This window comes from Medicago truncatula, chromosome 6 (genome assembly GCF_003473485.1).
Source record: "Medicago truncatula cultivar Jemalong A17 chromosome 6, MtrunA17r5.0-ANR, whole genome shotgun sequence".
Taxonomy (NCBI): Eukaryota; Viridiplantae; Streptophyta; class Magnoliopsida; order Fabales; family Fabaceae; genus Medicago; species Medicago truncatula.
Window position 1 is genome coordinate 31534227 of NC_053047.1, and position 13187 is coordinate 31547413.

At 32.5% G+C, this 13187-nt stretch overlaps 2 protein-coding genes across 2 annotated transcripts; one reads left to right on the top strand and one right to left on the bottom strand.

The window, feature by feature from the left end:
• Window positions 1–1718: 1718 nt before the first annotated feature.
• LOC11442996 (uncharacterized) lies at window positions 1719–4719 on the top strand. The gene is made up of 2 exons (XM_003619549.4): window positions 1719–1939; window positions 4349–4719. Exons 1-2 carry the CDS (start codon window positions 1758–1760, stop codon window positions 4557–4559), a joined length of 393 nt encoding a protein of 130 aa, XP_003619597.2. The 5' UTR covers window positions 1719–1757; the 3' UTR covers window positions 4560–4719.
• Window positions 4720–5606: 887 nt separating this feature from the next.
• On the bottom strand, window positions 5607–12530 carry LOC11442898 (CLP protease regulatory subunit CLPX1, mitochondrial). The gene is made up of 15 exons (XM_003619547.4): window positions 10892–12530; window positions 10274–10335; window positions 9997–10094; window positions 9777–9856; window positions 9478–9528; window positions 8998–9072; window positions 8837–8914; window positions 8201–8257; window positions 7869–7939; window positions 7652–7751; window positions 7142–7246; window positions 6981–7043; window positions 6786–6908; window positions 6542–6694; window positions 5607–5925 (listed from the first exon to the last, which is right to left on the bottom strand). Exons 1-15 carry the CDS (start codon window positions 11873–11875, stop codon window positions 5857–5859), a joined length of 2169 nt encoding a protein of 722 aa, XP_003619595.3. The 5' UTR covers window positions 11876–12530; the 3' UTR covers window positions 5607–5856.
• Window positions 12531–13187: the final 657 nt, after the last annotated feature.

A 13187-nucleotide genomic window follows, 5' to 3' on the forward strand; every position in this document is an offset into this window, starting at 1 on the left:
TATTATTTTTTAATTTCATATTCCTCTATATATAGTCTAACAAAACCAGCAACTTTGAGCTTGAAGTATCTATTGCATACTAGTATGGTCTATTGTAATATGTTGGCATTTTCTCATTTGCAAAGCTTGGTTAAACAAAAATCAGTAACTTTGGGATTGAATTCTCTTTAAGCTTTCATATCCTAAGGCTCGTTTTATTTTTCTCATGAAACAAATACTCCTTTTCATTTTTCTTTCAAAAAACAAAAATACTCCATCTCATTTTAAGTGTCTCGTTTATTATTTTTCTAAATCAAATTATTTGTCATTTTAATAATACTAATACAACATTAATATTTTTTCAAAATATGTAAAATCCACTTCTTTAATTCGGTGTTATTATTTCAAAATGACACTTAAAAAGAACGAGAGAGTAATAGATTGTTTGGATACACATTTAAATGGATCAAACGTGTGCTACTTGCTCAATGATAAGTTGGTGCTCTATAAAGTTGTTCGGATGGCATAGACATAAAGCAATTTTAGTGTTCAAGATTGATTCTAGTTGAAGCTTATTTTGGAGCTTCTACGTCAAATTGAATCGCTTTTCATTGTAATTTTTGATACAAATGTTTCTTTTACCTATTTCCTTTAAGATTGTTTTAGATAACTTATGAGATAGTCAAAATATACAAAGAAATGTAAGGATTGACATAAAAACTAAAGTAATAGAAAGAAAAAGTAAAAATGCAATGTGAGTATTGTAAGGATTGACACAAAAACCAAAACAATAAAGAGAAAAAGTAAAAATACAGCATGAATATGAAAAATTATCATAAAAGTTGTCACAAAATCACAAGTGGATCTATGATGTCACGCCGGATTTATTGTCATTTATCAAATACAAGAAGGAATATATGGCTATGTTCTTTATTCGAGACATCATTATGAAGATCTATAAATTGCAATCATGTTGCATCTTAAAAAATTAATCCATTCCTGTAATAAAAAATGAAAATTAATCCACTGGTCCCAAATAAATTATTGAATATTTTTGTTAATCAATTTATCCCTAGGGGAAGAGGATTAACCGATGGAACAAATTGATGGATGAAAATATAATTTATTAATTTTTTAGTTAATGTTAAACATTTAAATACTAAATTGATGAGAAAATGATAATCTAAAAATTAATTCATTGTTTATTTGGTTTATTTATTTTATAACGTTTCTTTTTTTCTTTTTTTTTTACAAATTTTATAACTTTTCTTATTAATATATAAGAGAGAATATTTTATTTCTGTCAAAGAGAGAATATAGAATATATTTTTTTTTTTGAAAAATAGAACAATTATTTTTGTTACACATGAACTTCTTATTAACAATTATTAATTGATTTTGTATAAATTTATCGATAAATGTTGAAAACTATAATACACTCATACAGTTAATAAGTTTTATTAAAGAATGAATTGTTTAGAAGAATACAAACAAGTTTACCAAGAAGAATAAATTTTAACAAAACTTTTACTTGTATTTTCATTTTTCAAAATTATTGAAGTCAATTTCCCTTGGAAACAGAAAAATCAAAGTATTATTCTTCAGCCTTGAAAAGGCAATCTAATTTATATTAACGTTACTTTTTTTTAAGGAACATTCTATTATTTTTAATTATTTCTCCTCAAAATAAATATTTTAAATTATTTAGTCCATAAAGTGGAAATTTTCTCTATATAGAACTTTTGGTTGAAAAATACAAACAACAATTTGGTAAAGCAATGAAACCCTTTGTGCAACGTTTATCAATCATCATTTTCGTTCCTCTCATTCTCTCCATCTTGTTTCTCATTCTCATGCCAAAGGAAACTTCCATGGCGACCTATGAAGTATTTGGAGTCAAGATAGAGAAGAATCCATCCCAATCCAAACTCATTGAGCTTGGTGTTTCAACTTGGCCTAAGTAACTTCCTTCTTCTTCACACTCTTTTTTTCTTCATTTTTTAATCACTTTTTGCATTTTCTTAGATTTTTTACTACTCCAATTGATGTGCTTCTTTTGAAGTTTTAAGCTTTTTGAAATGACAAATTTTGGGTCTTGATCTATGAAGCACGGACACTTGATAGTGACACACCGACGCGGCTAATAATTCGAGAAAATTGCATAATTCAGTGTAATTATAAGTGTTGGTGTCGTGTCGATGTCAGGCACGATACCAGGTCACGTCTAATCCGAGAAGTGTCTGTGCTTCATAGGTCTTGATCATTTTTTGTGTTTTAGGCTTATATTTGTTGCGGGGTAGTAATAGTAATTTTTTCCTTTACAATTATTATCAATGTTGTTTTAATTTGTGTTTTTTTACTGATCCTAGTAATGTGTTTTTTTAAAAATTTAAGCTTTTTTGCATAACAAATTTTGGGTCATGAATCATGATCATTTTTGTGTTTTATACTCATTTGTAGTGGGGGTGGTAATAGTATGTTTTCTAGGTGTGTTTGTAAATTTATTTTGCAATTTAGATGATTGGTAAGTTTTTCTGTTTAACCTCTTTAAAGGATGCACTCTGTGTTTCAATCCTTGAAAAGATAATGTTTGGAGGCTAATTTCTTCACTTCAACGCCAATTGAACAATGACCGAGAGGTCTCACTTGTTCGATCTTCGATCCAAATTTTAAAACATTTGTTCAGATGCGTGCTTTTAGACAATTTGTGTCGTCAAGATGCACACTTCTAATAACATGAAGTTATTTTAATAGCGAGGACGGGAAACTGCATCCCGAGTGTTTTAACTTTTAACCTCATTTTGTTTTGTGCTACATTGGGATGAATGAAGTTTTATTTCCGAGCATACAGTAAAACACTACATATTCACATCTCTTGTGAAAGTTTGCGATATTAAGATCTTTTGTTTTGTTATGTTCATAATGTTTCAAGTCTTTTACTTAATGTATTTAATCTTTAATTTACAGAGATGATAAGATTAATCTTATTTAGGATCAACTGTTCTGGTGATGATAGTTTAATGCATTTTGTCAGCGAAACAAGGCCAAATACCATTTTTGGTCTTTTAGTTTGACAGAATTCTCAAGTTAGTTTTTAAGTTTCGAAAGTTTTAAATAAGTCCTTTTAGTTTGACAAAATTCCCAAGTTAGTCTTCAAGTTTCAAATAGGTCCTTTTAGTTTGACAGAATTCCCAAGTTAGTCCTTTAAGTTTCAAAAGTTTCAAATTAAAAGGACCTATTTGAAACTTTTGAAATGGTGACGGTGAAAATAGTTTATCAACTGAAATGACCTATTTGAAACTTTTAAAACTTAAAGGACTAACTTGGAAATTCTATCAAACTAAAAGGACCTATTTAAAACTTTCGAAACTTAAAGGACTAACTTGGAAATTCTATCAAACTAAAAGGACCAATAGTGGTATTTGGCCGCGAAACAAAGTGAAAACATAGATGATTGTTTCATCTCTAGATATCTGAAGAGGAATAGATGTGTCTGAGACAGTAGCAAAATAAAAGCTTTCAGGAAAAAGGATTTTAGTTTCTTGACATATATACAAATATTTGCAGCGTTTTTTCTTTTTCTCCTTATATATCACTGACCAAGTTCCCTGCAATCATGCAATCAAGAGATCTTGACCGTTGGATGAAGATAAGACTGTTCATATTCTGACTTCTCGAAATCAACTTTAAAAGATATGACGGACTACGAACTGTCAATCATCATCTAACCGCTAAGATTCACAATTGCGAAATTGCAGAGATTTCAAATCCATTTTAGCTCAGCTCATAAGTCAAGTCATGATTGACAGTATGCTACTGAGTTAAAGGACCCTATTAATTAGTATCTCTTCATGGATTGGAGATTCAAATTAATAGGGTCCGGCTTTTCGCGAATAGTTGTGTTTGTTTGCGAATGAATGCATATTTTCATTTGACAGTATGCTACATAGTTTTGTTTTCTCTTGTGCACAAATTGAAGTTATGAAACTATTGTTCTTTAAACTATCATTGAATGATATGCTTCATAGTGGATGTACAATCCATTTCAAGGAACTCCGAAGTATTATGAGGGGATTCACGGCTACTCTACTGCATCTAGTTTAGAGAATTTGGTGGGTCGAATCGAACCTAAAGAAATATGTGCTTGCACATGCGAAGTAACCATAAATAGGTTCGATGCTGACTTCCGATCATATTTCATATCATTTTCACCGTCGGTGTATAGTTGCTAAACTCTCTTAATCATGTCATAGTATAACATTACTGTCGTAGTTTTGCTTTCTTTCTTGCTATGTTTCTACTCCGTCTTTTCATATTTCATTCAATCTTAAGTTACTTTGACACAAGATTCTGTCTGAACATTCAACAGGTGGGAAGGTGGTCCATTAAAAATTCCATGGTCATTTGAAGAAGAAGAAACAATGTATATACTTGAAGGAAAAGTGAATGTTACTGTTGAAGAGTCAATTGGATCTTTTGAAATTGGAGGTGGTAATTTAGTTGTTTTCCCTAAAGGAATGAACATTACATGGGATGTAACTGAACCTGTCAAGAAGCACTATAGTTTGAAAAAAGAATGAAGCCTTATAACTCTTATGGCTTAATTAGTAATTCTGCTATGTAGAATTTCATGAAGTGATTATCACACACTATGGCTATATAATTGATGTAGGGATGCTCCTTTAAGCTTTCATTTCCATTAGATTATGGATATATTATGCTAGTATTTCATTTGAATTATCTGGTGGAGTTGCTCTTTGTCATATCATTTGATGCCAAAAAAAAAAGGAATTAAATATGTTTAGAATCTGAAAATATTTGTTTCTTTTCTTTTCAAAATGAGTCTATTAAATTTATTTTCATTGGTATATGCTCAAACAAACTTTTATATAAAATAATTCTAAATCATAGCAGCTACTTTGCTATTCAAAAATTCTCAATCTTGGTTAATCTTCCCCTCATGCAATTTCTTACAATATATCTGTTCATCAATCATTAAATTTCAAAAATTTAACTTGAACATAAGAGTGTCATGTGATATACTATGCTAAGGTTAAAATTGAGGGTGACAATTAGCTTAGGACTAATTCAAATTAAGTTTTTTGACAGCCAAAATACATATTAATTTAGATATAACCCAACTTGTTTATTAACCAAGACTTTTTAAAGTCTGTTTTCAGCTAAATATTTGAAGCCTTCAATAGCATAAAAAATTAGATAGACATTTTTTCTGATACAATTCCTTTAGTTATAGAACACAATTCTGACAAAACAGACCTAAATTTGATCAAACTATTCAAATAAATGTAGTTTTTTTTTTTTTAAGGAAAATGTAGTTAATATAACTTAATTAACAATTTTAGATGTCAATCCAACCATATTGTCAGCCTCATCTAATGGAAGAAAGATTTGATTGTTTTGTTGTAAATATAAGTAGTAATAAAATGATGTTACTAGTATTTATTTATCAATATAATTAATTTATTATCATATTAAATTATTACATCATTTAGCAACATATATTTGCTAGATTGTTTAAAGAAAGATATGTAAGGACAGTGTTATATGTTCCATTTTGATGAACACAAATCCAAGGGAGAAAAGAATGAGTATAACCATTAACTTCATATAAAAAAAATGATTACATTCAAGATTCCTCAAAAACAAATGGAAATATGTATAATGTGCTGCCTAAATTAGCAATGCTACACTACACTTTTCATTTTTCTTTTTATTTCCTTCCTATTCAGTAAGAACTGAGACCAGTAACTATTCTGTTATACAAGGGGATAATTACATCAAATTTTCTTTTAATGTCATTTTTACAAATAACAAATGACAATGAAAAATTATACACTGAATATGGTAACTATAATGTTACATGCTCATGGCTCTTGATGAAGTATCTGAATCCCTATCTTGTAACTCTGATTCAGCTACTACATCCTGCAAAAGATTAAAAAAAATATGGTCAAAAATAAAAATTACCAATTAACACTACAACCTCATTTCAGAATGGCGATGTAAAGAAAATGATAGGCCATTCTATATTTTTTTCCCGCGCTATACATGTGGTAGGTAGGGGAGGCACCAAATCATGCAACCGGGCAAGGTGCCAATGGCATACTAGGGCTGCGAATATCTGATTTTTAGGGAGGAATTTTCTCCATCCCAACATGAATTCAGATGTACACATCAGAAAAAGGCGCAAATTTTGTTCAGAAGTACCCTACTAGTTGAGTCAAAAAAATCGAAGTATCCGATTTTTATTCTGTACAAGCCCACACCAAAAGCAATATTACTCAATTATAGTCCTCTCCTTAGATTGACGGGGTATTCTCGTGTTGCTACATGGATCAATGTATCTGACTCGTGTATCCATGTAGCAACTGAGTTTATCATGGGAGACTCGTGCATGGATATCATGGATGCTCGTGTGAAAGGTGAGAGTAAATCGTCGGATCCTTGATCCCTTCTGTCAACCCTCAATTAGGATAGGCCTTTTATAACAAATATTCTCAAAAGAAAAAACCAGTCAATTAGCCTTTATGAAAGATTGTACCTCTGAATCCTTTATCTTAGCTAGGTACTGCTCCAAAGCACCATCTCCGCGAAGAATTTTTCCTCCGCATCCAGGAGCTGTTAGTGATCCTACTGATTCTTCATCAACAACTACGGCGTCAATGCGGTCACTTCCTGTCTTAATATCAGGAATCTGGTGCACACATAAGCATTGTGTGTAAGTAATATCAAACCCGCAGAGATTGATAACAATTTTTGATAATCGAAGATAGTCAGATCAATACCTCATACATGGCATCGGTTAAAATGTTTTCTATTAAGGCTCTTAAACCCCTGGCACCAGTATTTTTGGCCATTGCTTTCTTTGCTATCATTCTCAGAGCTTTGTCTGTGAAGTGTAACTTTACCTGAAGTGCAAGATTAAAGTTTCAGACACATTGAGTACGTGCGCGCACAAACACACAAACGTAGATGCTTACTTCATTCATGCCGACTAATTTCTTGTACTGTTTACCAAGAGCATGTTTTGGTTCTGTGAGGACCTGCAAGCCAAACAATATTTTCATTGTCATATATTTACTCTAAATCTAAAATAATCCTGCATAAGGGATTAAAAGCGATATAAACAATGAGGGATTACCTGCATAAGTTGCTCTTCGGTTAAAGCTGACAAGCTAACTAAGATGGGGAATCGTCCAATAAACTCTGGTATGAGACCATATGCAATAAGATCAGAACTTTCCACCTGAAAATTATTACCACGGCGTTTTATACTCATTTGGAATTTGGAATTTCTCAGATGTAACAATCAACTACAGACACAAAACTGACATTGACACGTCAACACCATAATGATATGAAAAAATAGAATAATTGATTTTAACTATATGTGTCGGTGTCTGGGCATGGCCTCAATGAAGTGTCAGTGCTGCATATATGTTCTTTTATGGTCTTGGAGGATTTGGTAAAGCACACAGCACTGCAGTAGCTTGAGTACATTACTACTTTTTTTTTTTACAAGAAGCTCGAGTACATTACTCATTAGTTTCAATTTCTTAAACTATACATATACTTTTCTATCTATTTTGATTTATAAGATTAAAACAAAACGAGTCAATAAAATTTCAGCTAATAAAAGAGAATTTCTCACCGATTCAAGTAAAGATGATGCTACTGCAGAATCGATTATTCTACCGCTTCTAATGTTGGCACGAACTGGTGCACCAAAACCAATAGAAGAATCTTGTCGTCTGGTTTATTTGATTGATAATTCAAGTTAACGAATATTCCGCAGAAACCAATACGAGTGTAAAACATTTATCATCAGTTAAAGAATTTTTTATTCAAGACCAAGGCATAAAGATTACCTCTCTGAAATGGTTTTTTCAAGATCAATAAATGCTCCACCACATATAAAAAGAATGTTCTTTGTGTCTATCTGCATAATATATTAGAAGATAAATAGAAAATTATTATTCATAACATTAACAACTTACGTGTATATCAGTGTTCATTAAACAATTAGGTGACTTCATTGTCCTCATATTTTTATTCTTTGTCCAATTGCAGACAAATGTACCAGGATTCAAGAAAATGCAAACAGACAAAAGATGAGAAAATTTGTCTAATCATATATATATATATATATAAACAAAACGGAGCGAAGAGAAGAGATGATATTTGTTCCAAAACAACATACCTGAATGTTATCACCCCGTGGATTTTTCCTGGCTCCTTTCTCCGGAACATTTACTATCTAGACAATAAAAAATCATTGTGTTTAGGATGCAAGGCTAAAAATCAATTGCAGATCAAGTTATAATCAATTATACTCAAAAACATTCAAACATGTCAAAATCAATTATGCACCTATGGAACTTAAAAAAAAAAAAAAAAAAACATTTACACCTCTGCAAACAAATTTGCCTCCTCCAAATGTGAAACCAAAACTACACTACAGTGTTTGTTTTGTCCTTCGAATCTCAAAATTCAGAACCCACCAGGCAAAATAATATACTTATTCTGTATTTTCTTAACCTAATTGAAATTACCATACGCCATCAACGATATTTGTTATCGGTAAATTACCAATTAAAGTATCCTTGCTCGTATTATGTAATAGAAACTCAATATGCAATTGTTATGAGAACCTATGTGAACAAATTGCTTCTTTATTCTAGTTTTGGTACATACGATATATCTTCGCAATGTCATGATACAAGCGCTGCTAATGCAAAATTGTAAAGTAAACTAATATAGTTCCCTTAACAGAATTCATTAAAAAGATATTATAAACCAATTAGCAACAACAGCAATCTGGAATCGCTCTACTTACAGTTCCTTCGAGCATTTTTAATAATGCCTGCTGAACACCCTCACCAGAAACATCTCGGCTGATATTTAAGCTCTCAGCCTGTAAAATTATGCATCGTAACATTTAAAATCTATTGTGGATGAGAAAATTTGAACTAAATCCAATTATTTTAGACAAACAACCTTCTTTGTTATCTTGTCAACTTCGTCAATGTAAATTATTCCTTGTTGAGCTGCTGCAACATTGTAATCTGCTGCCTATACGGAAAAAATAATCGTTGTAGCAATAAGAAAGGTAAAATTACAATCAATGCGATGAAAAAAAAAAATTGCAAAGAAGATCTGCTGTTGACAAAAAAATAAATACACTTCAAACAAAAATTATGACAAAATTTCTAGGATACGGCACTATGTCGAATAGCGGTTTAGTGGCACTGTAGCATAGCGATATTTGGAGAAATCACTATTGTTCTACGATATGCCATTTAGGCTGGTGCTATTCAGCAATTGCGGCGCTATAGCTAGTGCTCGAGAGTAGCAGAATTTGAACAAGCCGCTATTTATTGCGATCCACAATCGACAACATTGGGATGCTGGACAGTGAACATTGAAAGAATTGATAATTTATTCAAACACCATAACCCTGCTGAACAATACACGTACCGCAAGTAGTTTATATAGTATTGATTCGACATCTTCTCCAACATAACCAGCCTGAAAATCAGAACATTTCATCTTTCAAGTTAACACAACAAAATTGAAAGCAACTCAGGGTACTCATTTAACGTAAAAATTTATAGCAAATATGAAAACCAGCTTAGCCTAATAATTTATGCTACAATACCAAATATGAACTTATCACTCAAATAAGTAAAATTTTGAATAGTTATTTTTTAACTTATTTATGCTGAACAATTGGTTTGCGAATTTCTAATATTATCTCATAATAAATGCATACTTGCCTGTGTTAAAGTTGTTGCATCAGCAATGACAAATGGAACATTCACAAATCGAGCTAGTGTTTTTGCAAGTAATGTCTTCCCTATATGATGAAAGTTAGATTAGATTAGCGGACACATTGTACTTTCAGATACTGATATGAAAGGTGCATCATGTTATTTTCGTTTTATAAGAGAAAACGGAAAAGAAAGGAAAAAAAACTAGTTGTAATGAATGTTATACCTGATCCTGTTGGACCCATCAAAAGAACGTTACTCTTTTCTAGTTCAACATTTTCGTCATCATCTAATATGCCTGAAATTCCTGAATCTGCACCCGACCTAGTATTGAAATCCACCATTTTAATCACATAAAAAAGATAATGCAAAAGAACAAACTATAAGTTTATCATTCCTTATATTTTCCAGACATTTATCATCACATATAATCGGAAGCATCAGTTGAAATTCAACCGAGGAACACAAATAAAGAAAATGAAAGGGAAAGTAAAAGAACTAACCCTTTCGGTAAAGTGGCATGGTATATTCTTTTATAGTGATTATAAACAGCTACAGAAAGCACCTTCAACAGAAACATAAACCATTAATTAATGAGGTACAATCAAAGGCAATAAGTTAGAAAATGCATTTGCAGTATGTCTTGAAAACAGTAAATGGATAGACAAATATGATCGGTCCCCGTGAGCTTAGCTCAGTTGGTAAGGACATTGCATAATATATGCAGGGGTCGGGGTTCGAACCCCGAACACCCCACTTATTCACCTTATAAAGGTGAATTTCTAGTCACTACGCTATTTAACGAAAAAAAAAGATAGACAAATATGATCGAACCGTTTTCTATACAGATTTGCCTTAAAGACACGACTCCTTTCCAAATCTATAATTAAAACTTACAACATGATTATTGAAACTAAAATTAGATAAGTTTTAATAAACATCGATATTATGAAACTGAAACTAGCAAATTAAATTAAAATGAATGTCCTACAATCCTACGATAGAATATATACACAACGAAGCACAATAGAAAACAGAGACAGACGGGCACGCAATAGCACACATGCCCGTATTTCCGCCAATATTGATAATAGTAAATAGATTTGGGAAGAACAACATACCTTCTTGGCTCTACCTTGTCCAATAACAAACTTATCAAGACCTTTACAAATCTCCTTTGGTGAAGGCAAATCCTTCCCCAAATTAGACCCTCCCCATGTATTCTTCTCACCATTACCACCACCACCCGGACCACCCTCCTGCGGCCCCCTAGCCCTTATAACATTAAGCCCCGGCGCAAAAGGAGGACCTGGAGGAGTATGCACAGCCAAACCATTCCCATTACCACCACCTACCGGCAGTGGCCATGTCTCCGGCGGCTCCCCATTATTACCACCACCAGCAGCATTTCCACTACCACCATTGTAATTTCTCAAAGTTTCCCACATTGACACTTCAAGCCAATTACTAGCACTACCATTTAGACCTAAATCCTCACTTCCATGATGACCACTCTTAATACTATTACTATCTTTCCCAATACCATTTTTAAACCTTCTAGATAATTGAGTTTTACTACTACCACCATTATTATTACTCACTCTACCAATTTCAACAAATGTACCTTGCAATGGTGATGTATTATACGGTCGAAAATGATATGCTGTTTTACAATTTGGACATAAATTCACTGCTTGATAACCCCCATCACCATTAGAACCTAAATTTTCGCCGTTGCCGCCACCGGAATCACCACCATTACTTTGCATATGACGATTGGAGAAAAACAAATTCATATCTTTGGAACACCTTGGACAATTAGCCTCAGCCCGGATTTTCCGGGTCGGGTTTTGCATATCACCATCCGACCCACCACGTCCCCACTTGTACCTTTCTTGAACTCCAACCACCGCCACCCGCCGGCATTGTTTACCACATCCGGCAACTATGATGTGATTCAGATGGGTTGAAATCGCCTGAACCCGGTTGAACCGGTTTAATAAACTGAACCCGGTTCGACGGTTACCTGAACCAAATTCCATGTGGGTCCCATGAAATGAAGTCATTTCCTTCATTTTTTTGCATCTTGAGATGAATCGAGACATGGGTAATGAAAATTTCGAAAATGTTATAAAAATTGTGTCTTTGGATTGAAAAAGCAACAAAACAGATTGATCAAGTATGTTTTTCTTGATACGATGATGTTTTTCTTGGTACGATGATGGATTTTTACTGTCTTTGTATGAATTTGAATGACCCAATTGAGAATTGAAGAAGTTTGTAAGAATTTGGATGACCCAATCGAGAATTGAAGAAGGAATGATGAAAAAGAAGTGAAATTTGGATCTATAAGTGTGGTTTTTATGGATGTTAATGATGTTTTTTTTTGTACGATGATGTTTTTTTGTCTGTGGATGTTAATGATGTTTGGTATATGAATGAATGACCCAAATGAGAATTGAAGAATGAATGATGAAAAAGATATTGAATTTGGATCTATAAGCGTGATTTGTGAAATGGGTTTGCGGTAATCTATGATTAAGATTGTGTGTGAGGTAGAGAGAGAGAGAGAGAGAGAGAGAGAGGATTGAGCAAGAAGATAAAGTGGGAGAGTGTTTATCGGTGAAGAGATGGAGTTAGAAAGAAGACAAGCACAAATGTGAAGAGGAAAGAAGAACATACATTTGGCATGTGTGATGTATGTGTAACGTGAATGTGTAAATGTGTGTAGTGGGTGATGTAATGCGTTAGAATGTGATGCAGTTTGAGTACTGCTTAATAACGTGGTTTAATATTTGGTAAGTTATCCTTCAAAAACAATATATTTGGTAAGTTAGGGGTTGAATGTGAAACTGTTTTGTCTTTGGCAAAAAGAATAATGTTTGGTCTACACCTTATTTTGTCTTGAGAGAAGGAAGAAGAAAAATATGGGAAATGTTATAGTAAGTGTTATCCATTTAAAATGAAAATTTTATCTTAGAATTTGTGTATTTATGTGATAGATTGATAAAGAGATAAATATTACTATTATAAGCGAACATCAACATTTAATATTCATTCAATAAATGATGTATGTGATATATAATATTGATCGAAGGGTGTGGAAAAATAATTTTCATGAGGTGTGATGGGAAAAAGATATAGAGATAAAACATAAGATAATAGTCATTTTGTTCCTTGAATGGCAACGAGTAGTCATAATAGTCCATCAATGTATCGAATTTTTAAAATAGTCTCTGATTGTCCACTTCGCTAGTCAAAATAATCCATAACATTAAAATATTTCGTTAATATTTTCATATTAGTCCTCGATTATTTATTGTCATATCGGTCTTTATAAATGCCTACTTGAGGCGCCTCCTTGCTTGGGAGGAGGAGGGTGTTACGGAGTGTTCTGTTTTGCTGCGTAATATTGTT